General features: G+C 38.9%; 1 protein-coding gene across 1 annotated transcript in view; it reads left to right on the forward strand.

Moving 5' to 3' along the window:
• Nucleotides 1-27,084, forward strand: part of LOC306814524 (protein hinderin-like) — a gene marked incomplete at its 5' end in the record, with an annotated part of 123,590 nt that overhangs the window by 68,549 nt on the left and 27,957 nt on the right. The window contains 3 exons of the mRNA XM_079330658.1: nt 109-204; nt 17,880-18,064; nt 24,698-24,806. Coding sequence (XP_079186784.1) covers nt 109-204; nt 17,880-18,064; nt 24,698-24,806 — 390 coding nt within the window. The remainder of the gene's footprint in view (nt 1-108; nt 205-17,879; nt 18,065-24,697; nt 24,807-27,084) is intronic.

Below are 27,084 nucleotides of genomic sequence, written 5' to 3' on the forward strand. Positions count from 1 at the left end.
AATGGCTTATTTGTAGACACATAGTTTACCTTTTGTGACAGGTGGCAGGTTCCTGGTGTGGTTTGACCAGCTGTGGAACCAACTAGCTAACTAACTCATCTTTTCCAGGATTAGAGGCTGTGTAGGTGGCTCAGAAGATGTGCCCATTGCTGAAGCACCCAGAGAACTTGCTCTGATGATGAACGGCAGCAGCATGGGGCTAAGGTAATTTCTCTCTTCACTTCTAAGTGCTTCACAGGGTCAGTATATCTTCTTGACAGTGTGCTGTTGCCTGCCAAGTGTATTTGTTCATGTGTTTGTTTCAGATTAAGAGCTTTTTTCTGCTGGAAGGGTAAAATTCATTGACTGCTGTGTTTTATGAGTCAACTCAGTAGTTACGGTGACCTGTTATTATTCAAAGATTAGGGGCTGACTTCCTGAAGAGGCTTCAGGTTTTGTGTGCCACCTCTAAGCCTGGTGCAAAATGGAATTTTTGCAAAATCTTGGTTTTAGATCTTTGTTCTAGGTGCTGGCTGCTTGTTTCTTTTTAAATTAAGATCAGAGCATCTCTTTGGTCTTTATTCAGACCTGATGTTAATAATACATTATCCTTTAACTCTCAGATGGATCTTCCATGGTTGGTGACACTTACTGTTTTTAAAATTCCTCTGCATTGCACCTCTACTTCAGTGTGATCAGAGCAAACCACCACTGAAATAACTGGAAGCAGAATTAAGACAATATTTAGCTCTTTGTTGCCATCCTGCTTGCTATTTAAAACTTCAATCAGTACACTATTGTACTTTCCTTCTGTCCTACCCTGTCACATTCAAGTTAACACTGAAAGAAGATTCAGGCTTATTAGGAAAGCAACAAATAAAAACTGGCAAGGTTTTCTCCTTTTCTCAGAAAGTAACCACTTCTTGTTCTATGCTGTAGCTATAGGTGTTCTTTTGTCCAAAGAATGGTGGACAGGATGAGCAGCTGTGCTTTGAATGACTCCTTCTTTAGCAACAAGAGAATACCTCAAAATGATAAACTTCTCTGTTCTGAGAATCCTGGGTGAACTGATAATTCATAAACTACGGGTCCGATACCTTATTTTTTATTATTGTTTAACTTTGTACTAGTTTTACTTTTCTTTTTGAGATCCCTTTTCCCTGAAAAGGGATAAGCCTTTTTCTTCCCCAGAACAGCAGGAGCTGTTAGTTTCTTTGGAATACTTCACTGCTTAACCAGGTGTTTGGCTGCTGTGAGTTACTGGCATATCTTTGTTGCATTCGGATGCTTTCTGCTTTCATTTTCACACAAACTGAAGTGATCAAAGTATTATCACTGTAACAAAAAAGATGGAGAGTCATGACACGTTTAAGATGCAGCAGCATTAAGCCCCATAGAGGAAAAATGTAACCTAGAACATCTGTAGGGCTTCTTGGCAACAGTTTACCAAAAAACCTGCAAATATCTACATATCCTAACAGGGAAAATTAGGAAAACCTGTGCTGTTTACAAAATGAGAGTCCCAGATTTCACAAGGTTCCCCACCCTCTCTTCATTCCCCTGGTGTAATTTACTGTAATTTTTCAAAGTTATTGTGTGTTTGAGCAGTCTCAAGGTGCCATGCCAGCTGGTTACAAAGTTTGGCAACAAAACACTTGGAAGTTTTTCTTCCTATATGCCATCTTCAGTTTCTCAAAGGTTACCAGATGAATGGTCCCTAAATAATTTAGTCTAATGTAAGGCTTAAAGAGGCTGTGGAAGACAAGTCCATTTGTCTCTTTTATGCATTTGAATATGTAAGTGATGTTTTCTTCAGTGCAGAGAGACAGAGTGTGCAAGTGTGTGGCCGTGTCTTAGAAAAGAGGAAGAACTGGTAGACATACATGCTTTTTTAAACTGTCTCTTTTGGTGTTTTTTTTCCCTGCCTTTTTATTTTTTTAGGGTTTTCGGTTTTTTTGTTTTTTCTTTTTTTTTCCATGATATGAGACTCTTTGGGTTTTTTTGGTTTTTTTTTGGTGGTGTTGGCTTTTTAATTGATCTATCAAACAGTTCTTGTTACAGCAAATGCCAAGAGAACACTAATGGAAAATCAGCCTTCTCTGACTTCAGTTCATACATGAGAGCTCCTCTAGCAAATCTCACAGCACAGAACTTGAAATAAGCAAAACTTGCTTCAAAAATATCCTCGTATTTTAAAGGAAATGGTGAAATACCTTTAAAATATGAAACTTGTTGAAGTGAGAAGTAAAATTAATAATATAATCAAGAACTGAAAAAACATTGTTTTTTAATATAATTAACAGCTCATTTTGAGTTAATTATCTACAATTGCAAAAATATAATTGCAATTTAGCCTCCACTGTCTGTAGGAAGAGTTGTAGACAAGGGAATGTGCATCACTGCCAGGCATAAATGCTATAGGATGGGTACAAATAATAGAGGAACCCTTAATGAAAAAAAAAGCAAATAGGAACATGCAGCTGTGCCAGACTATTGAAAGGTAATTGTAGTCAGAAATGAGGTATGTAGTTTAAAAGGCATCTTGTCATCTCCTGTAGGGATTAATTTTTTCCCTCATTGAAGAAAGCAAAAAAGATTCCACAAGCAAATACAGTGCAGAGTTTGATTTTTGATGCAGATTTTCCTCCTAGTCTGTTAGTGAAAGTGAAAACTTTGATCTCAGGGGCTATTTCAAACTATAGCCAGATTTTCAAAGGTTGGTTGTTTCATTTTCTCTTCTATTTGTGCTATTAAGATCTCTTGTTGTCACTGTCAACAAGCATTGTCCATCTCAGCCTATTTGCATACCTGTTCTGGTATGAATTTGCAGTGTTGGATTTGTCCTGTCCCTGATGTTGAGATGAAATGTGCCTGTCCCTTTGCCTACTTGCAGCTGGGCCAGCATTTGGGACCTGAACCACCTTCAGATGCAGGATCTCCATTTCTCTAAGGTACAGCAGTCAGAGCAGGTTTTATTGAGGGTGGTTTTCAGCAGCTTGGAGTTCTCCTAAGTGATCCCACAGACAATTTGCAGCTATGGAGATGGTAGCTTGTGCAATTAACAGCAAGTTGTCTGTATAATTTCTTTTCAAGTCTGCCCCAGCGTGCAAGATGCTTTAAAATATTCAAAATAAAAACATAACCTGATGCATTTGTTTAGCATAAAACAGCCTTTTACAAAGTGCTTTCCATCTCCCAGATGCAGATGCTTGGTACATGCTCAAGTACCCACTCCATGCGTATTCAGTAGGATCAATACACCCAGCACCTGCTTTTGTGTGTGCTCCTGACATCTGCATCTGGGAGAGGAATTTTAAAACTCTTCCTTCCTTTGTTTAATCTTACTTTGATACGAATGGCATGGAAATAAGATGTATTTAATGGCACCAACTTAGGAGACACAGTTTTGCACTTTGCAAGCACCCCTCCCCAGAGCACTGCTGTGTGCCTAAGTCTTAAAATTCAAGATTCTCTGAGATTCTCTGCTTTTCTGAGTCTTAAGTTTCTTATAAAGCTCTGCCAGTGTGGCTTTTTACTGCCTTCTTTCTAACGGGCTTCCTTGCCTTGGATTTCACACAATTCTGCCACTGAGCCTCTACACAGACCTGTGCAGAGTGTTCCAAATAGGAATTGTTGGATGCAGCAGCCATCAGATGTGTTTGCAGTTATCTGCAGGCACTCGTTCAGTGTATGCTGCCTGGTGAAAGGATTCTTTCCTGGTGTATTAAAGATGTGCAGGTGGAATTTGCCACCTTTAATTTCATTGAAGGCTCTTTATTTTTGTGTGCCTCATTCTACATCACCCTTGAGTATTTTTGCCAGTTTGTATTTTTAGTTACTCAAAAATATCAAACGCAGGATTCAGTGGTGCTTCCCCTGTACTTCGATGCTCATTGCTATGGTGATCGTTCCAGGAGGGAGTGCTGTCAGGGGTCTTTTAAAAGATTTTTATGTTTATGGTGTAACTATTTTTATTATCTAGTGAGAAGGTGACAATTATCTATTGCTCTTGTTTAATGCTTTGTTATGAACTCTCTTTTCTGAGGCTTGTTGGACATGCAGGCATCTTTCTCTGGTGATGTGCAAGCACACTTTGTGCTTTTGTCCAAATATTCAATGCAATTAAATAGACCTGCAGAGGAACGCAGACTCGCAGCTCCCCCTGCTGTCCCAGGCATTTCCAGATTTGTTCACTCAATTCCGCCCTCCAAAGAATTTAAGTGTAAAATAAAAATCACATCACAGCAATTTCACAGCTCTGCTGCTGCTGGCCTGACTTTTGCTGGCCCCATTACTCCTGTTTTTGAGAAGATAATTAAAAAACAATGGTAGCACCCATTTGGTTTCCTATGAGGAGTTTTATTTTTGGTTCTTCATTCCAGCATGTCACTTCCCAGGTCATGAGGTGTGTCCAGGTCCTGAGCCTCTGAAGGAGAAACTCTCACCAGGGCTGCAATTGGCTCGTTGTCCAAGGCTCCCAGGTTTCAGGTCATCTCTCACTTGTCCTTGGTCTCTTGAGGTGTATCTATGTAGGACTTGGTCACCTTTTAGGAAAGTACTCAATACAGTTTGTTGGAATTTTTTTTTTTCTATTTGCTGTTTTGGCAGACTGGCACATTAAATAGGGATGAAATCAACTGTGCTTGCAAATGGCCCATAAAATCTGTGTATCTGGAAGCTGCTTACCCACCTGTTAGTGCTCCTTTTAACAACCAAGTTACTTTCTTGTTCCGGATAATTTTACACTGAAGTTTGGATCATTTTTAGATAGGATATTTGTGGAGCAAACGCTTGTTTGGCCAGTAAAAAAAAAAAAAAAAGTGCTTGCAGATCTGCCAATAGTGCACACGCTGAATTAGGTGCAGATATGAGTTTTTCTTTCTCTCATGGTGGTGTCTAGCTATATATAGGCACAGCATCCTTCCAACAGATGGCTGCTGGAGTCTGCTGTGACGTATGGGAGAGTACAGTCAGAGTTAGACACACATTTTTGCTTCATTAATGCCACGTGCAGACTCTGAAGGTAGTAGGTTTTCTTGTAGAGGGTGAAGGTTTTTGTTCTCATGTGGTTACTAAAAGCATAAAGGGGAGTGTGTGACAATTTTTTACCTATACCTATGCATGCATTTAATATTGGGGTTTTTTGTTAGGGTAGGCAGTGATCCTTATCGGACTGGAGAGAGTGGAGTTCATTTCTGCTGACCTGGTTCCTTCACTAATCTAATTTTCAGGTTTACTTTCAACTGCAACAGTGATTTCAAGCTGCCTATCTAACATTTACCTGAATTATGCTGATTCTGTTCTCATGATCATGTCTGCTGCACACAGCAGTATTACATCATTCCCATTGCAGTCCAAAGTAACCTTGAGCAGGAAGCCTACTGACTGACTGTAGGTATAAGATGTAAGCAGGAAATGCCCTAAGTGGTTTCCACAGGCAGATGCACTCAGCCTGCAGGTGAGGTCTGCAAAAAAGCACAGACACTCAGGTGTTAAAAACATTGCTAAGCTTAGGAGGGCAGTTGGTGAAAACAGGCTTTTTAAAACAGAAGTGCTTTGGTAGTTTCACAACTTCCATTTCCTCCCAGTGTTCTGCATGGATTTGGTTCTGGTAATATCCCACATCAAAACTGAAAATGCTTGGAGATTTTTTTTCTTTGAGTTTAAATATGTGAAATGCATGTGTCTCCTGAAGGAGTTTGTTCCTTGCCAACACTTGCAGACAGTGAGAGACATTTTTGCAAGTCATTTGCAGATGCCTCCTTTATGGGAAAATGTAGACGCTGTTAGTTTACTTCCTGAATTGAATTTTGAAAACCTGAATTCTATTTTTATAAATCGGAGTGGATTACTTCTTCAGACATACCATTTTGTTACTTTTTATTTTTATGTGTAATCTTGGATGAAGAGAATATTTTGTTTAATCTAGACATTCATATGTCCCAGAAATTTATCATTTGGAAAAGTTAAGAAAAACCTCATAAAACAAAATGTTCTGGAAGGTGGTTTTAAATCAGGAAATTTTAAACCCGCTCGCACAACTTTTGTGCCATTTAAAGCTTATATCAGAACTGATGGGGCAGGACTAAGAACAAAAGCTACTGGTATTAAAAAGTTAAGCAAGAAATCCTCTGTACCTGCTGTTCTGCCCATGATCACAGCTGCACTAAGCTAAAACCCACTCCCCCACCCCTCCTGTGACCTTGGCTGCACTTCAGCACTCAGAGAATTGAAGCAAAGGGCAAACTTTAGTAAATATTAGGTTCTACCACTTGCAGATTTGCAGACTACATGTAAAGATAACAGCACACGTGCTCTCACTTCCCAGCTCTTGCTCTCTCTGAAGTGGACTTTGTGTATTTGCCACTGAATTATTCTGACATAAAACTTCCCAGACCATACCAATGTATTGAGTTGATCTCTGTGGCTTTGAACGGTTGCTGAGGCTTTGCAGAACTACCCATTATATTTATAAAAGTGCTAATTTTTGAGAGCCACGCAGAGAAAATTTTAGATTCAGCCCAGCTGATTTGTTCTTCTCACTGCTCCTGCAGTGAAGAGGATTGATTTTTGTGTTTCTTTTGATATTTGGCTTCATTTTCTCTGGTACCCAGTGCTTCAGGCTTTAATCCTTTAACCTTGAATGTGAGCGTCAGTGCTTCAGGAGGGATCAGGCCTTTTGATGGAGAGAAAACATCTTTTGTTGTACCAAATGGTTGGGAGTGGTACAAGGCAAGACAGATCTCCAGGCAGTATATATTTCACTGTTGTGTTGTAAGACTATAAACAGAGGGTGGGTTTAGTGGGGATTATAAATAATCTGGAGGAAGGTGGGGTATTAGAAGCAATGGAAGAGAGTTAATGACTTTTTCTTTAACATTTGACCAATAACCAGTCTATCATGACAGATGTATACTGGGTTGCCAAATGCTACAGTCTGATTTGGGTAACGGTTCAAAGCTCAGCGTGTCATGGAAATGGCACTGTGGTCCCTGATGGAACAGGGGGAAAAAAGCTTTTGAGCTTCTCAAAGGGCAGTATTTGTGGAAGCAGATGCTTGCTTGCCCTACCCAGCATAAAGAACAGTTCTGCGGGCAGCCGGGAGAGTTCGTACTGCTGGATTTTTATAGGATCATTAATTATATGTTATAAGGCAGCTAAGCATGGCATTCCTAACTCGATGAATTCCATTATGAATGGCCTTTTCATATTCCTCATCTCATTATATTAAATGCATGTGACCTGAAGTTTAGCTAAAGTTATTGTTCGGGTTAACTTTCATTTAGTGGTTGCCCTAGTTTTAGAAACAGTATGATCTTTAGATTTTATGGAAAGTCAGGCTTTTTTATGCATGTTTTTGCAGCACTATTTTAGATAATTTCGTTTGAAACTAGGTAGGAGCCTCTGTGAGGTGGCAGGGAAGGGATTTAGTCACTCCTTTGACTGGAGATTTGACTGGAGATTTCTGTACCCACTGGATGACAACATCCTGTTACACGGATTTGGCTATCATCTCCCTGCCAATAACTCTTAAACATTCTGCTCTGTTCCATCTAGTCTTGCGTATCTGACTGCCTTCCTGACACATAATCCCAGTTGTTTTGCCTTCAGATCATTCCTAATCTGGCCAAAACAGAACTCCTTACTTTTTTCTTCTGAATCTCTCTTCACTTCTGATTTTGATAATGCCAGATCCTCCCTGCCACTCAGACTCATAACCTCGGGATCACTCTCCTTCTCTGCATGCATCTGGGTTGCTGACAGCTATTACAGCTTCTTTCTTCTTTGCAGCCAAAATATCCTTTTGCTGTGTCAACAGTTAAAACAACATCCCTTGCTTTAGTCCTTCTTCTTGCACCTTGACTACTCTAAAGTATTTAACTGGTCAGCGTTCATTCATCTACTTTAAGGTAAGTTTTCTGAATGGGCATCTTGGCTGTTTCTTCAGTACTCAACTGCTTTGGTTCTCTTAAACTCACCTTCAGGGGCCATTTGTCTGTTAAAAGTTATAAAGGTATTCCTTATTTTATTTTCTCTGCCACCACCTCTTCTTTACTCCACCAGTTATGAGGCACTCAAGAGTTTTTTTGTGTGTTGGATAAACTTTCAGCCATATGCTGCTACTACATACCACTGGGTCATGTCATGGTGACTTCTGCCTCCATCTTTGTGTTCTGACAATGTCTTTTTTGTTTTACATTCTATCACTTGGAACTTTTTTTTTTTTGTCCTAAGATTTAAAGAGTGCTCTTTTCCTCTCCCCACTGTTAATCTTAATTTGGTGTGTTTTAAATTTATTCTTTTTTTCACACTGATCACAAAGAAGGTCTCTAGTAAATCCACCTAAAATCTAAACCATACTCAAAAGATTTCATTGGTGATCCAGGGGGTAACTGCAGTGACAAATCATCAGCTGTCCTTTGTGGAAACACTTTCGTGTGGCTTCTAGCATGCACAAGAATTTGAAGCAAAACAATTTGCAAGTGTCTTCTGTCAATAGTGCCAACCTTCACCTCTTTGTGTAACTACATGCCCTTCTGTTTGATCAATGCATAGTTAATCCTTCTTTTCTTTTTAACTCTATATTCCCTTAGTCTCCATTTACAGCTTTGCATCCTTTTTGAGCAAACCGTGTCTCTGAGATATGGGCTAAGTTTGTATACCAGCTGAGGGCTCAGTAGGGCTGGGATGGTTTTGCAGCACAAATAATGCAAATCCTTGAGCCCATGTCACAGTGTCAGAGTGGCACTCATGGCATCTGCTCTGGACAGGTGTTACCAGTTTGTAACAAACGCATGCAAAGATAGACTGTCACACCCAAAGATCAGTAGCAGTAGCTCTAAGATGGCAAAAATCACTTGTGGCTGGACCAGAAGGGCTTCCAGGGGCTGGGAACTGGCAGCCTGGAGCCCAAAGCTTCACAGCAAACAGCCTTGTGTCAGGATCTCTTCCCTTTTGTTCTTCCTCTTGATACTGGACATCAGAGCAATGCCAACACCTGTCTCAGTGGTATGTGCCTTTTAGTGAGACAGTGGTTTCCATCTGGTTTAAATTCTATTATATCTGAATATTTTCTAAATACAAGTGCAAAAACATGTTAAATCTGTAAACATTCTGGTTGAGTCAATATTTGGTGGTGCTGTCAAATTCACATAAAATATATGCACTGAAAGGAAATCTTTAGTGTGTTGGTTTTTCTGTGGGGCCCAGGCCATGGTTTTTATAGTTGTATGCCATTATTTAGGCATCTAAGTCTGTATTGCTCTTGCAATAAATACTTGATTTTACAGTCACTAGCCATCAAACATACTCTGTGAAATATGTAACTTCAGTGAATTTAAGGCAACTGAAATGGCTAAAATTGTTATTTTAAATCTTTACCAGGAGCTATCTTGTCAAATCTGCATCTGTTGGGCATGGTAATCTACTAATCAGAGTAAAGTCCAAAGTCTCAACTTCTCTATTTACTTCTTTTCAGGCTATAGGATTTTTTTTTAAAGCAGATCAATAAACAATCTCAGTGTTTTCATTTTACTAAGCAATATAATATGGATGAGTTCTAGTGTAGTGGTAAATCATTAATATACTCTTTAATCATAGAGTGACCATGTCCTACAGATGTGATTTAATCTTGGAAAAAAGGCCAATGAAGTGTGAAGATGCATCAGGAAGAGTGTTTCTAACTGATCTTGGGTAGTGTATGACACCATTTTAAAAGATGCTGTAGTATGAGAATATTTAGGATGCCATGTGCACTTGTAGTTACACACCTGGAAAAATTCTAACATGATTGTTTTTATCATTATAAAACAAAAATCAAAATCCATTTCAGATTTGTATTTGGCAGAGGAGCCAAATGGCTTTTTGGAATAAGTCAAGCACTGCAACTTTCTGATTCACTAGTCCCAGGATTTGTAAGACTTTGACACTAACAGACTATAACCCTAAAAAACTTTTGTAACCTGTTCTTAACATGATTAGATTCAATCATCCTGTGGTATAGATAAAGGTGATTAAAGAGAACAGAAATTTCATGTCAAAATATGGGTCCTGCAAGGGTGTTTCTGTTTTGTTTTCAGTGGTAATAGTTCCTGTTTAGAGAAATCAGATTCTGCAACCTGAGAAGAATAGACAGTATAAAACATCTAACTGTGTTTATTATGGAATTTGGTGCATTTATGAAAGACTTTCCCTGTGACATATTCTGATATCAGGAGAGCTGTCAGTGACCCAGAAAGTCACCTCAGGATCCTTGGGGATATGTCTGTTTGCCAAGTTTAGTTGTTATTAATTTTAGCTTTTATTGGTGTGAGAAATCTGAAACTTCATTCCTTCATTTTCTCACTTTGAAATCAGGTATGAAAATTTGTCCTACTGGTAACTTAAACATTGAAACTCATCATCAATCGAGTGTAACTTTGTCAATGAACAGAAGCAACTGTAGTTGCTGTGTCCTTTTCAATTGTTCTGATCCTCCAAAACTCCAGATTTTCTGTGGATATCTAGTTCTTAGTACCTGCACAAAAAAGTGTGATCTTGAAGAGTGATCTGTTTCTCTAATGAGCAATTTCTTCAGAAATCTTAATAGTGGGGCATACTGAAAAACTTTTATCTACTGTCCTACTCTTAGTTGTCCCTCCACTGCTGTCTCGTCAGTTACCCTTAGCAAATAATTGCTCCAAAATGTGATCCATGATCAGGAAAAGGACTTTTGCAATTGCTGCTCATTTACTGAGAGCTGCTGTTATCAACATCTATCAGCCTGTCTGGAAACTTCTGTAGAAGAGAGAGTGCTTGTGTACTAATAGTCTTAGCAAAGCAAGACAAAAGGTGGTTACCTGCACCCCAGACCCATCTCTGCCACAGCCTGTTTTGAAATGCAGCCCATCCACTGTGAAACCTTTAGTTCTGGATGAGTCAAGTTGAGAAGAGATGATGTGTTGTTCTTGTATGCCTTTATCACAACCAAATTGCAATCCAATTTGGGGCATGTTTGTTCAGGAGATGGCTTGCATATGGCATTTCGATGGGTATCTTGTGACTGGGGCTGGCTCTCAGCCAGACACTAGTGATGCTGGATAAGGCACTAAGACTGGCATGCACTTTGCAGAAGAGCATGTGATTCTCCTTCTGAAGGAGAGAGTGATGCTGCCTGATGCACTGAAGAAGTTTAGATTTAGTTCAAAAACTTTGTCCTAAACAGGGTTTTGCATCATTCCTCACGGTGCTTTGACTGGTGACAGCGAGGCAGACTTTTCAGATATACAGACACTGTTTGGAAGGATTGTTTTTATACCTGTGACTTGACATTTACATGACTTTCTTTTGTGAAGGCTGACAGCAGAGTTTGCTGGAACGACAGCTGCTCTGCTCTGTAAGAAAGGCCAAACACACAGTCACAGAATTTTGCCCTGCTAAAGCTTGGCCAGTCTGTTTTCTGTGGTCATTTCTCTGTGACTGTCTGAAAACCTTTATGCTAGAATTTTCTCCAAATTCAGAAAAGATAGAAAAGTAATCACAGCTGTAATTTTGCTGTTTATTAGGAAAACTCAGATATGTTGGAAAGGTGCTGGTAGGGAGTTGAAATGTAGTGAACTTAGACCAGAGGAAGGAAAGTGCTTCAAAGGGAAGGCATGATTATAATTCTAGCTTAAATTTAGCTTAATACTTGCTACAAATAGACCTCTAACCATGTATATTAAGTGAAATCCTGACTTCATTGAAAATAAAGACAGTATTTTGATTGATTCAGTGGGGCTAGGGTTTCACCTATGGCTGGTATGATCTAATAGGTCGTTGCTAATTAAGAGCATATATGGCCTCAATTCTTGCTGTTGGAATTACATATCTGAGCACCAGCCACTGAGGGAATGGGGAAGGAACTCGTCCCTGACAGAGTGGTCTGGGGAAGCTGTGCTATGGATTGCTGTACCTTGGAACAGCTTCAGATATTGACAAAAATTTTAGCATAGGTACCAGTGTATGTCCTCCAAGATGAGAGAAAAGTAAACTAAATGCAGTAGGTGAGAGAGAGCTCAATGGGGGGTGGGGGGAAACCCAGAAAACAACAGCTAAACCTGACACAACAATGGGCATTACTAGATTCAAGGGCATTGAGGCTGAAGAGTGCTGTAAGAGATGAAATCTCTGCATGACAGCTCAGCAATATATTGTCTGCATAATAACATGTAGATTGTAGGCAATCACTGTCTATTTTCTGTGATGAGAAATCCTTTTATTACAAGCAGATTTGATAATATTTATATTTCAGTTCCAGAACTCTCACCGACTGTTGAAGTGTTTCCCTACCTGTCCCTGCCTTTTGCCTAAAAAATATCTGAGAAGGGAGATGGACATGGTTTTGAAGACAGCTGGAGGAGAGAAGGTGTTGGGGAAACCTGACTGCACATTTTCAATGGTTAAAGTGGTCTTTTAAGAGGGCTAGAGACAAACTTTTGAACAGGGTCTGTAGCTATAGGACAAGTCATCACACTTTTCAGCTTAATGGATAGATTCAAGTTAGATATGATGAAGAAATGTTTCACTGTGGAACAGTGGTACAGGTTGCCCAGAAAGGTGGCAAATATCCCAGGCTTGGAAACACTCAGGGTCATTTTGTATAGGCTCTGAGCAATCTGTTTTAGTTGAAGATGTCCATGCTCATTGCAGGGGGATTGGAATGGGAGACCTTTATAAGATTCCTTCTAATCAAAATTATTCTCTGGTTCTGAGATCTCAAAGCTTTAAATGCACATGCTCTCTAGAAAGGAAAGCAGCTGTTTCTTATTGACATTCACTGGATCCCAGCAGTGCCATTAACATGCTGATGCATCTAGCATAAGCCTCAAAATGCCAAGTTTCATAATTGGCCCATGAAATCTCACTCTGAGCTTGAATATGGTCTGCAAGGTCTGTATTAGAAAAGGACTTTTTCCTGCTTCTTAAAGGGAGGAAAAACTTCAAGCTGAAAAACCATTTTTTAGGAAGGGAAGGATGATGCCATTCAGTGATGAAAGATTGCCCTGAAGTTCACATTGTGCTTCTCCTCCTCCCATGCAACTCTCTTATTTCCTTAGCAGCTCTGCTCATCTGCCCTGTGGATTTGTACACCCTGCACAAAGCAGTAGCAAGTGGATCAATCTCTCTTCTCTTTCCTGTGTGCTGCTCTGCTGGCTTGTATATTCTGATGTGTTTCTCCTCAGCTTCACTTGAGGGGACTGGAAAAGTTGTGGGTTTTCAGTAGACCACTACCATTTGTTTTCAGATGCATGCATCCAAAGTCTACAGGGCTTCTTTTCTCCCTACCAATATTTTTTCATTTGCTATGCAGACAAACAACCTCCCAAGCAGCCCCGCTTTGGACCGGGTGATTTTCAAAAGTTTGATAACAAGCTTGATGTGAACTGATCTAAATTTGGACCCTTGCTGAAAAGAAGGTCCTGACATCTTCTCTTTTGTCCCATTGCTTGTAGTGCTGTTGCTTTATACTGAGCTGACTCTGGAAACTGATCTGGCTGGAAAATATTCCCAGCCAAAGTGGCAGGGGAGGAAGCAATTTTCAGCCTGTTTGTCAAACTGCATCTGAAATGGCAATTCAGGTTCCAGCTACAAAAACGTATTGCTTGGGTTGTCTACTTATCACCAGTTTTGCATCATTAAGTGTTATGCATTCTTGGCCTGATGTAATTGCAGCAGATTGCACACATGAACTGTTAATTATTTTATTTTTAAAACAGAAATTACGGAACAGGAAAATAACATTTCAACATGTTTGCTTTTGGAGCTAACCTACCACGGCAATCTGTTAGTTTGATGATGGTTAAACTCACAAGCCCTTGCCTCAGCAGAGTGCAGTAGGGTACCATTAAGGCAGCCATCTGTTGAACATACATAGTGGAGGCATGAATTGCCTCGTGTTTTGGGTTTCTGAGTAGTTACAACATTAATTTGTTCTCTGAATGCTGCTGATCCACATTGAAAAATGCACAGAAAGATCAGAATTCAGTGAAAGGTGAGCATCCAAGTCTGGGATTGAAGACTGGGAATCCAGTCAGCTGAGTGCTGGGTGTGGAGCAGGGAAGAGAGGAAGCCTCGTGGGCGAGGTAAATCAATGCTGGTAGTAAGTAAGCACGACTCTGGCAAGAGCCTGAGCTGCTTTGGGTTGCTTAGTGATTCAACAGATCTGCAAAACTCCATTTGCAGAACAAGGCTGCCATTATGTTGGACTGATTCATCAGGATCGGCAGCTAAAACAAGTTATATTCTATCTGAGTTTTCCTGCATTAGTTTAAAAATGAATTTAGTTGGCTCTAAGTGGACATTTATTTTAGTATCTTGTAGAACTGACTTTCCTCTATTAAAGCAGAATAATGTATCTATATGATGCCCTAACTTGAACAGTACATAAAGATTAGTAAATAAGACCCCATTAAAAATACTTATAATGTAAGTAACATGGGTCCCAATAGCCTTTCTAATGTCCATTAATGCTTATTGTGAGGATCAGAGCTCATTTTACTGAGCCATTTAGTCAAACCGTGTGATTATTTAGAAAGTTAATTCATGCATACTAAAATCTAGCTTAAGTAATGCAGAGGGTAGGAGGTAAAACTCTATGGAGACGATAGTCCTTTTTGTTATTTAATGATCAGCCATAATTAACTTGCAAATTTGAAATAATTAGAACAAATTAAAGGTATTTAACTTTGCCTCCCTAAAGAAAAATTCAAATTGCACCAAATGCAGCTTTAAATTATTCAAGTCTCAGAGGTCTGTGCCGGGTTTTTTTACAATGCCTTTTCTATGATGAGAATACCAATCTGCTTTTTGTCAGAAAGCATCCTATCAAGTAATTGTTCTTTGTGTCTAATAAATGACAGCTATTCTTCTTGGTAAAAGTATTTCAGTCTCTGAAGACTACATCAGCATTTCCATGGCATTTTAATTCAATAAAACAAAAGGTTAATGTTTTTCTACTTTTTAAGGAATGCAAATACTAGCAGTATTCAATGGGTCCTGAATGACATTTAAAATTTGCCGTTCGCGCTCAGCAGGGATATCGCGATATGAGGCTCAGACAGGATGGAAGGAATGTTCAGGGTGTGTTTTCCTTTGGTCATGATGTACTTGGATATTCTTAATGAGGCAGCAGTGCTGAGACTCTTCTTTTCTGGTCACACTACATCTCCTGTCCTGGTATGCAGGGTAGGTAGGTTAATAAAGTCCTTATTTAGACGGTCTTCTCTGTGGGGTAGTTTCAAGCAGTGCCGTGAAAATTCAATGGATATTGTGGTAACTGCAGGAAGTCCTACTAACCATGGTGCCTTTGAGTGACATGATGGGTAGCCGGATTAGAAAATAGACAAGAACGTCTTTTGCTGCTAAATCTCTCCAGATATAAATAGCTGATTCCTTTTGACCATATGTTGAGTTTAAATTTCCATGTTTCAATAATCACATCATTCGTTTTACTAATTATTCCAGAGGTGAATGAGTAATTATGTTCTGAAACAGATTTTTTTTCCTTATGTTTTCTTTGTTTAATTGTGGTAGATAGTTAATTACTGAATTTCTTTCTCTCTCTGCATTATCCCTTTCCCTTCTTGGTCTGCACACCTTTCAGATTAGGTGTCATTTTAAGATTTGGGATTCTGTCCCAAATCTTTTACTTGAGCAAAACTTTAGCGTGAGCTAAAGTCTCCTATTATATACTAAATAATGAGACTCTAGTTGTTTATTGAGGTTATAAATGCAAATACACTTGCTCTTTTTTATTTATTGTACCTTATCTTATGTAATTTCTTCTTGGTGCCTGCTTCTGTTTGAATTGCCTCTTCCACTGCAGTATTTAAAACAGAACTCAGGATTCTAGAGGTAACTGCACCATGTAGAAGATGGAGCATGCAGAACCAGTTGAGTAATCACCTCTTTACCTGCAAGCCAAAGGTCACTGTCTTCACATGAGGACTGTAGGTTATAATCAAATGTGCTTTAAACAACTCAAAAAGCATCCAAATTATGACAACCTATTGTTTTTTAAAATGCTGTTAATCATACCAAGTACAGGCAAATGGAATATCAGGTCCTGTTTTATCAGAGAAATCTGGTCAAATATTACACCTTTAAGCCTCTTTAAGCAGTTGCTAGGATCCAAAACCACCTCTTGGTGCTCTTGTAGTTGCAGGAATTAGTAGGTTAATAATTTCATATAATTCAAATAAGATACTAATTTAGTCCACCATAAATTTTAAAAACACTTTGCAGTTTTATTAGTGGTCACACAGTTAGAAGCCCTAAAGTAAACGGAGGTTATTTGGAGAAGTTATATCCAACACTTCAGTCAGTTATTATAGGTCATAAGCCATTATATACTGTTCTGCATTAATAATACAGGAGTAATACTAATTGTCCAACAGGCTCAGTGGGCCCTATTAAACAATGTCTTATACAGCACTTTGATGGGAAACTTTTAATTTAGCTATCATTTCCTGCTTTTTTCTCAGATCTGCAGTAACTTCAGTCAGTGGAAGCTTTTAGGTAAAAGATTCTTGTGATTCAACCTCCATGAAGCTGTATCCTAACTAATAAAAGTTCAGTGACAGTCTTTGGGTTGCCAATGTAAAATTGGTGCTTAAACAGGAAAAATATTTATCATAGAAATATAATATGGTTTAAATTGGAAAAGACCTCTAGGATCACAGAATCCAGCTGTTAAGATTTGTTTAATCTTCTAATAACTTAAGAAAGCTGTTTGTTGCTTCCATGATTGCAAGTAGATTAAATACAATCTTGGGATAAATTGTATTATTTCATGTGGATAATACGAAGATACTATTTTTATATTTTTAATTTATTTTATAAAGGGGCCTTTTATGACAAGGACTAATGACTTACATATGTTGGGTATTGTCATTTGAAGCAGTAGTTATTCCCCAGAAAGCAGGATTTGAAAGTAGCTTTCCTTTACTGAGAGAAACATGGGTCTTCATAGCCTCGTGTCTGCCCAGAACATTTTAAGATATCTGTGTCTGCAGAGCTTGAGGTCGTGGTTGCTCCCCATCACCAGATTTCCCTCCTGCCTCTGTCCATGCAGTGTTTATGATCGAGTGTTGAAGTTCATCTTGAATCATAATGGTTCTGGTCAAGTTTCTCTTTTCTTATTTTACTCAAAGTACTGCACTTCCACACCAGATTCTCTTCCACCAGTTTGTTCATACATTCTCTATTCTATTTAAAAGTACCTCTGTTCATCATTCTCACCTCTATGTCTCCTATATTTTCATCCATTTTCTTCTTGAATCAGCTTCTCACAGTCCCTGGAGGCTTTTAAAAAAACGTGTAGATGTGGCACTTGGGGATATGGTTTAGCATTGGCCTTGGCAGCAGTACTCAGATGATTTCAAAAGTCTTTTCCAATAAAAATGATTCTGTGATTCTGTGATCTGCTTCCCTTTTGCAAACTAAAATTTCAGATCTCTCTTCACATAGTCTTGTTTCCTCTTCATTCTAGCAAAGTGAATATTTTTAAAATTACTTTTAGGCCCATTGTGCTGTACAAAGTCTGTCTTCATCTGCATTTGCATGTCTTCATCCCACTGGTGCTGTGCTAACCACTAGAGAAATACAGGACCTAATGCTTTAGGAAATGTGCCCAATGCTGCAAAACTCCACATACAGCTGTCAGGGTGCTTCTGGCTGCTGATAACCAAAGACTCCTGATAAAGTGGGTTGGTAGCTCTTCAAGCCTTAGGCATCTTGCTTTCAGAAATTATAAACGGATTCAACAGGAGCTCAACCAGCAGCATGATGTTTATGCTTCTGGAGAGTAAAAGCTGGGTAGAGAGCTGGATGTTCATGGGCTGAATGCATCACATAACAGTGCAATCTTTCTTTCCTCCCAGTGTCCCGGTGGTGAAATGTGAAGATTATTTACTGAGGACTCCTCCAGTGAGCAAAAACTCCAGAAAACCAGGGAGCAGTCGTGGGAGCAGTTCAGGGAAGAAAATGGTTGGCTTTGGTGCAAACGTGGATGATGGGCACAGCCCTCTAATGCAGACCAAGAGGGAAGGCACCAGGTCCAGGAAAGGTAAGGGGGAGCATTCTGTGTTACAGGGCCATGAGTGTGCTGGTGTGTTCAAAAGTATATCAGTAAAATGCACAATTAAAGGAAGAGGTTTGCAGGTGTTTGAAACAACTTAAGAGAAGGTGGTAGCTCTATTTAAAAAAGTAAAAAATATTTTAAATAACAAGTGGTGATCCTGTCTGCTTTTAGTGATGGAAGAGAAACAAGTAGCCCCTTAATCACAGGAAACTCCTTCAGTGATTTGTTTTTTAACTTTCCCAAAAGACAGTGAGAGTAAGTGAAGTGGGGTTTGCTCTTTAAATGTAATCTTTGCATTCTTTTCCTTCTTGAGTGACAACTTCACCATCACAACCTGCTATTTTGCCACACAGGGATGACTGTACTGCTAGAATCTATCCTGCCCTTGGCTTAGTGCCTCCACTTAAGAAGCAGAGATGCAATCTTTTTCTCTTACAAAGAGAAAAGGTTGGGAACAAAAGCAACTTGGATGTTTCACTGCTTAGCCTTGAACATAATCCTTGGTTCAATTATGAACTGGCTTTTTTTTTCTATTTTTTTTATTTTAACTTGTCAGCCAGTTTGCTGTATATGTCAGCATAAAAATAAAGAAAATGGCAAAATGAGAAGAAATGTGGTGCAGTTCTCAAAGGAACAAATAACTTGTGTTATTGGTTAAGACCATACCAACATTAAAAAGCAGTCCCTGTGAAGAAACTTTCAAAAGGGTATCATCAGCCTGGACCCAAACAGTGGCTGAGGTTAATCTCTTCCAAGGCACAGCTACAAAAGTTGGAAGCCTGTAAAGGGCTTGTGTCCAAAAAAATCAATTTCTAATTTGAAACAAAATCATTTTTGACTAACAGGGGTTCAGGACCCATTACTTTTGCTGTATAATCTGCTGACATTTCACACTTTCTGTTGTGCACAATGAATCCTAATAGTCATTTTATAACATTGCTACACCAATCAATTTAAGCAAGAGAAAGCCGTTACAATTCTGCAAAGTTTCAGGGGCAATTTTCACTGATGGTTTTCTTTATGTTTTTTTTCAGCTATCATTTTTTTTTTTCTTCTCTTTTCCTCTTCCTTCTGCCTCCCTCCTTCTCTATGCTGCAGTGATGAAACTAGGATTTTTCACAGCTGGATGATGGGTTTTGTTCTTTTGATGGCAGTAGTCCCCAAAAGTAATTTATTTTCCATAGATTCAGGGTAAAATATCCAACCTGCCCTCTTCTTCATTCATTAATTTAATTTCGTAAGACTGAGAAGAGGTTACCAGCTGCATCTGGCTTTTGTACATAGCAGCTGAGCTGCACCTATGTTGATTTAGTGATTGTAGTGGTCAGCATGACCTCTGAAGATGGTGGGCATCTTTTGCAAGCACTTACTTAGATTGCTGGCTTTTATGGATTAGAGCTGCCTGGCAAAATTTCACTTACAAACATTGGCACTGCTGTGATAGCTGATAAAGTTCAGAGGAATGCTTTCAAGCTGTGGAACAACCTCAGGTCTATTACTGATTTGAATGGTTGTTTATCACAAGGCAAATTACCTAGCACTAATCACTGAAGTTCAAGTCTTCTGTATTTAGTGCCTTTTAAACTGGCTTCCTTCTGTTATATATTTGGACTCATTTAGCAAGCACACGTACATACTTGTAAAGTGTTTTTTCCATCTTAAGAGATCACCAGGACACAATGTCAAGATTTTTAATTCTGGGCAGCTTGGACTTAGTTGGCTCTGTCCATCCTTTTGCTGGATATTCCCATCTGCTGCTGACATGGGATTTCTGGCTTAATACAGTATGAGAGGTGAATGAAATCCACAAGGTGATATCCTGAAGCATGGAACTCAGTGTCATTTAGCCACATACCTGAAGGTGGCCTTTTGGTCAGAACACAGCACTGCTGTGTACAGAAACATGTTCAGCTGAAAACTTCTCAACCATTAGATCCTGACCTGTTGATACAGAGGTTTATTTTTTCTCATGCCTATATCATTGACATGCCTGTTCTATTTAAGCTGTATGTTCTCCAGGGTGGTGGCTCTATCCCAGCACACCTTTGTGCAGTGAGTGCTGAAATGAGCCCTTGGGCTTGCTGCACCACCAAGAGTGGTCTCTGTGTCAGCAGTAGTGTCCCTCCAGAGCAACACAGGCACTTGTGTCAGGTTTAAAATTATTAATGGGAAGCTTTCCTCATCCTGGAATGGCAGAAGGCTTTCCTGCCCACAGGACTGCTCATTTTCTGTGACAACAGTAGGTTTGGGAAGGGTGATTTCCTAACAAATACACTTCCTGACAATGGTTAGTAATGGGTAGAAGAGCATTGTTAACACAGTCCCTTTACCTTGTGGAGTGGATAGGGTCACTTCTGCTCTCTTTTCAGGGTAGAAACTTACTGGATCAACTTAGGAAATCAATTTTTATTCCCTCATTGTTGATTTTGTCTTCTGTTTCTGCTTGCTCCTTAGTTTTTATTCCTGTGCTTTAGCAGGTGTTTGTATCTTGTAGTCAAACTTTTTTTTAGTATTACCAGCAAAACTTTAAGCAGTTGAAGCAATCCTGAAGTCTTAGATCCTTTCAGCAGTAAATTGTTTTTATTGGTGTCACCAGCAGCTATGTCAACGTGTACTAAAAGCTAACAACTTGTCTAGTTAAAAAGAGCTGGAGTGCAGAAATGCATGTTTCTCTTCCTTTCTGCTCTTGAAAATTTTGTTGTGGGGATGGGAAACTTATGTCTATTGCACTGTGCAATATTGGGCAATTCTTTGCATTTTTGTTTAAAGTATTCCTCTCTATGAACACTTCCTGAAATACCTCTGCATTGAAACCAAAGAAAGAACTCTTTCCCCCTTCTTTTTTTCTTGTTGGGCATAACATCTACATGGTGTTGTGTAGTGTGCAGGGTTTCCTTTTTCATATGCAAAAGAAAAAGCCAGAGAAGGAAAATTATTTTAGCTCATTTTAGCCCTGTACTTTCCCAGGGGCTGATTTCTCTAGATAGTGTTTGTTTTTCAGTAGTTTTTCTGATGTAGCTTCTTAGGGATTCAGGATCTGGAACTTCTTCCCTTGAGGGAAGACTCTTCCCTACAATTGAATAGAGCAATTAGTTAATATTAGTGAAGTGCTTTGAAGATGTGAAGTACTATATAAATGTTAAGTCTTATGAATATTACCATTATTCAAGTCATAAAGATCTCTTTTATGATTATCAACCTAGATTTCCTATTGCTTACTTTCATTCCATTGCTGCTTGAACCAGCCTCAACAATCTTTTTTTTATTCTCAATGTTTACACTTCTAAAATACAGACTGTTGTATTTCCCCACTTTCATAATGTTTTTGTTGTCTGTTTTTCAAACAGAAATATATGGCTATTTGAGTTTTCTCAAATGATTCTTTGATCTACTTTAAATCATTCTTGTACCAAGCTAGCCAAATTGAAAATAGTATAATTAACATTACCATTTAGGAGACATTTATAATTGCTTTGGTGTAGCCTTGCAAGCTTACATCTAGTTTTATTTTTGGGCTTTTTTAATTTTGTTTTGGTTTTTTTTGAGATTCTTTGCTGCTCCAGGTTCTTTCCATTGGTGTCAGGATTTAAATTGCCACACTATGGAAAAGCTTCTTCTTTTTTCCAGGGATAAATGTATCTATTCTTTTTTCACGTTTCTTGCTTCTCTAGATCATCTGCAATGTCTCTAGTCTCATACTGTCTTCTAACACCTGCAATCTAATTAATTTGCTGTCATTTGTATCACCCCAGTTCTCTATGACTTTTCATAAATAATTACCAGTCACTTCATAAATTCATTAACTAATTCCCTTTAGCCCTGAAATATATATCCTTCAGACTAAAGACTTTGCTTCTTTTTTTTTCCCCTGGTAGTTTCTTTTCATCAGCTTTATATAGGCAGGTATTATACATCAACAGGGTCTTCATTATCCTCTACTTGCCAATTTTCACTCCCTTTATTTTTTTCTCATAATATATTTTAAAATTAGTAGTAGCTTGAACATTTTTGGGAATGTTATTGATTTAATCATCTTTATATATTTGCTTGTTCCTGAGTGCTTCTTTTCCCTCAAAAGACTTACATGCCTAAAAATATGTAAAAAGATTTAAAACAGTTTTTTGTTGTTGTTATATTTTTGTTTTGGCTTGGTTTTTTGTGTGTGTTTGTTTTTAATATACATTTAGTTGGTATTTCTTGATCCCTCTGCTTTATGTCTGTGCAGCCTTACAGCCTCAGTAAATTCCTGATGAATTCCTTTTCTTGTTTTCTGTCTCTAGCTCTGGTAATATTTTCAAACTTTGAACAATCCCCTTGAGGCTGTGTTGGCCACTTCTGAGTCCATAGATTGTCTTTTTTTGCAGAGATACATCTCATTTTCTGTGGATGCAGCATGTTGACAGTGTGCCAGCCTTGTCTCATATTAGCAATTGAATATTTTCTCCCATGTTAACAAGGTTTTTATTACTTTGGTATTAGTTTCTTAAAATCCAGCTGCCTCATTCCACTGTCACGTGAAATGATTTCTAAATATCTCTTATTCGATTGTAAAGTCAAAACTCTAAGCAAGAGGCTTCCAGTCTTTATATGCCCACTCTTCTCATCATGGATTGGCACACTATCAAGTTACCAGGGACACACAATTAGCATATATCCCCATTGTATTTCCAAGACTTCCTTCACTGATAATTAACTCTTTCTTAAGCAGGATTTTCTCACTGCACGGTGCTGAAACATAGTTCACTGTAGCACAGTGATAGCATATTACTTTAGTAATCTCCCTAAAATGCATCTTAAAACATGTGGGTTTACTCAATTGTACATATTTTTGTATAAATCTCAGATCAATGCATTACTTTAAATAATTCCTTGGGCATCTGTACATTTTACACTGAAGTTGGAATTACAACTTTGTGTTGCTTCACAAACATGGCTCATAGACATGTTGTTTCAGCATGGCTCATAGACAATGCTTCTGAACTGAGAAATATTCAGCCATCACAGGGTTACTTAAGGAGCTAGACACTGGTTCAACTTCAGTTTTTGCTGATATGTTTAGTTTTCCCTATACTAAGTCTTGTTAAGTGATGTTGGTTGCACACAACTAATTAGGCTGGATTAAAAAAAGCCCAAACCCACAGGTTTTTGTGTGATAGATAGATTGTTCTTAATTTTCCTATTGCCCTCTACCTCTTATTTGCCTATATGCTATTTGTCTTACTAAATCTGATCAGTGAAACTCAGTTCTCAGGTGAGCAAGTGAAAAGTTGGCTGGAACACCAGCCTTCAAGGCTTGTCTTCAGTCCAGCTGGCAGCCAGTTCGTAGTGGTTAGCTGCTTAACATCAACAGCCTGGGCAGCAGGACTGCACCTTCAGCAGGTTTGGGGGCTTGGGGAAACAGTCAGTGAGGTGGAGAACAGGGCAGAGTATTCAAGGGACTTTAACAGGTTGGGAAAATGATTTGGCAGTATCCTTTTTAGGTTCAGCAAAGGGAAATGCCAGGGTCCTTCAGCTGGGTTGAACTGATCTCATGTAGCAGGACAAGCAGGGCTGAAGGCAGTTTTGCCCAAAAGGAAGGGGATGTCCAGGTGATGTGCCTGTGTGATGGACTAACTGGACATCTTACTGGGCCATAATCATACAACTGTGGTCATCAGAGTGCTGAAATGACAGTTCCCTCTCAGTTAGCTCAGTGAGCTAGCTGTGTCCATAAATGCTGTGTCCTGTTTGGGACTCCACAGTGCATGGACAACACTGACAAACTAGGAAGTCTGGCAGAGGCAGCCAGGACAGCCATGGGACTGAAGCAAGAGGCTGAGAAAGCTGGGTGCATTCAGTCTTAAGAAGAGATGGCTCAGCATGGATCTTGCTTCAGCTTCCTTAGGAGAGGGTGCAGAGAAGAGGGAATGAGACTTCTTGGAAGTCATCATCAGCCATGCAAGTGACAACAGGGAAAAGTCACAACTCAGAAAATTCTGATTAGTTATACAGGAAACATTTTTGACTATGAGCTGGTCAAACAGTCAAACAGTGGAACCAGAGGAATTTTCCAGAGAGATTCTATCAGTGAAGACATTCAGCACCTAATGTGACAAGTGTCTGAAACCTGTTGATGCTGTTTGAATGGAGGCTTGAGCTGCATGACCTCCAAAGTTTACCTTTAAACCTAGGTTATTTTGTAAGTCAACAGTTCTTTAGAGGTGGGAAGAAAGAAGGTACTCTCAATTTTATTTTATTTAAATGAAAATGCTGATGTAGGGATATTTGCACTTGGAGAACTAACATCTTAAAGCACGTCATGAGAACTGCATCTGTGAAACAAGCTGAATTCTCTGTGCTGCTTAAAGAACAATAATTGTGTAAGTCTGCCAAACTCTGGGCAGTAAGATGGAGGCTGCCGAGTGTGTCTTATTCTACAGATTTGATTCTGCATGGTCCTGAAAAGGATGCTGTGCACAGTACTGCCAACTGATAAGCTCTGTCATTTCTCTATGTATATTTCTCACTTGAAAACTGTTTCAATTTTTCGTCCCAATGTTTTGTAATAAGGCAGAATTTAGGAATAGCTATTCCAAAATCTCTAGCTTCTGATGCCTTTGTCTTCATTTTGTTCCACAGGGACAACTTCAGGACCTAGGAAGGATGCAGCCATATCTCCTGGGTTGATGTGCAGCAGCAAAGTCCTTGCAACCACACCCATATCACCAATTCAGCATGACCCTTCACGGTAAGCTGCTGGGTAATCTCTGGTGTAAGATTCTGCAAACACAACCATCAAATTCTGCTAGATGCAGGAAAGTGACTGAATTTCTATAATGTTTCTTATTAGCACAAGCTGAATAATATAAACTATAAACTGCCATGTCCTTTTGACATTTATAGTAAGCTTTAAGTTGCATGTTAGAATAAAAAAAGCAAGAATATGCCAAGTTCTAACATTTTAATTTTACTTGGATTTTGAACAGAATGTATTTTATGTTCCAATTCCTGACAGGTTAAATACCTTTATAAATAATGTTAATGGACAGTGTTAACCCTGTTAGGTTTTGCATACGCTTGAAGATTTTAATCTCTTGTCATTTGCCTGCCTCCTCCCCCACCCCCACTTTTATCAAATGGCATTTCTTTTAAAATGTTTTGTGTGAGAGTTATTTTATGTTTAATGACAAGCAACAAAATCACATTAAGTCAGCAATTCCTGATTATACTATATGTCTGCACTAAATGCACTGGAAAAGCAGCATTATCACTTCTGTTCCAATGAAAAAACTGAAAGCAGCATTGTTGTTACGCTTACAAGTCAGAAAACAACTTGCCTTCTTCAGACAGGATTACATTTCTAGTGGTAAAATGCCTAGAAGAATGGCATACAATCCCTGCTTTTCTTTATCATATCCTACATTTTCTCATAATAAAATCTTTAGTTAAGCAACAAAATACAAGCAGATTGAAATATGAACTTGCAGTATTTTATAAAACTTGCAGTATTTTATACCAGTATTTTAGATAGCAGTGCAGTGGCATAACAGGAATATGCAACTGTTCATGAGAAGAGTTAAATGTTTCTTGGAGGATGAGAGGGCTAGAGTCAGATTTAATCTTTTCTTGGCCCAGTGGACTTGGAAAATATATGCTTGATATCATCCCTGTATTCTTGGCAGCAGCTGGCAGTTTATTTCTATCTTCTGAGAGAACTTGTGATATATAATAGGTGAAAAACCACTATCAATATTGACAAATTTGTACTTACTTGTTATGGAAACACTTTTTTTTCTTCTGATGGAAGGGATGATAATTCTTGGAGGATTTAAGAACTGAGTTAGATTGGGCTGTTTCCCACAAGTAGCTGTGTGTTTAAACTAACAGAAACCACAAGATTGCCTAGGCATTTCTCTTAGAAGCAATGGTTACTTTTGCAAGGCAGGCATAGCAGATAAAGTGTGTGTAAAGATACTGCTTGATACTGTCTAATAATGCTAGATTGAGATTCCATTCAAACACTGAGGAGTAGATATAATTATGCAGATCATATGGAGACTGCTCAGAGAAAGAAATTTTATTCAAGAGGATTGATGGTCTATTCTTTTCCACAGAGGGGAGTAAAATATTTGTTGAAATATGCTGTTAGAAATCATATCAGGTAAAGTGATCAGTAAAAGGAGTCTGATTAGCTGTCATCTTTAAAGTATTATTTTACCAGTTGATGAAAAATCCTGTATTTCTGGGCACTTTCTCCCATGATTCCTCTCTTTCTTTTTCACCATTGGTGCTGTAGGTATTTTTGACTAGTTTAAACAGCCACGTTGTGCTTTCCCTTACTCCTGGCCTTCTCTAATTGAAAATGGTAAATGGACAAGTATTTCTGGGGAGACCTAAAGCTGATTCTATCCTTCATCAGAAAACCTGCTTGGGCAGCAGGTCAGTCTCAATTTATCACTGAATGGTTATAAGCTTAGACTGCAGGTTTAACTAACTAAATTAATCAATATTGAGAATTATTGCTGCTTTTGTGCCACTAAAGTTAGGGTTTGTCAGCATGTTCATTATGATCTGTGATTTGGGGGGGTTAACAGCTTAACCACAACAGTTGGCACAGATTTGAAACTTGCAACACAAAGCCCTAGCCTAAGAGCAAATTTATTTATTCAGCAGTACATGTAAACCTAATTACTTCTGACTATTTAAATTTATAGGACTAGATTCAACTCGTGTTTGTGCCAGCTTTAACTAGCACAAACCCTGGCACCCAGCAGCAGCAGCAGTGCAAAGCCTGCCAGAGAGAAGGTGTTGGAAAGCGACAGAAGCTCCCTGGCAGTGAGAGGATCAGGGTGCTAGCACAGCTTCTGGGAAGGGCTGGCTGGCTAAGCAGGCATGGCAGGTAGGAGATGTGTTGGCATGATAGCCTGCCTTGGCAGGGCTCAGCTGGAGGCTTCAGTGTGTTACAGCTCCCTCCTGCTTGAGAAAGAATTGCTGCAGTCCTACTTTCTTCTCTGTCTCAGAATGAA

The sequence above is a fragment of the Erithacus rubecula genome (assembly GCF_903797595.1).
Source record: "Erithacus rubecula genome assembly, chromosome: Z".
Lineage (NCBI taxonomy): Eukaryota > Metazoa > Chordata > Aves > Passeriformes > Muscicapidae > Erithacus > Erithacus rubecula.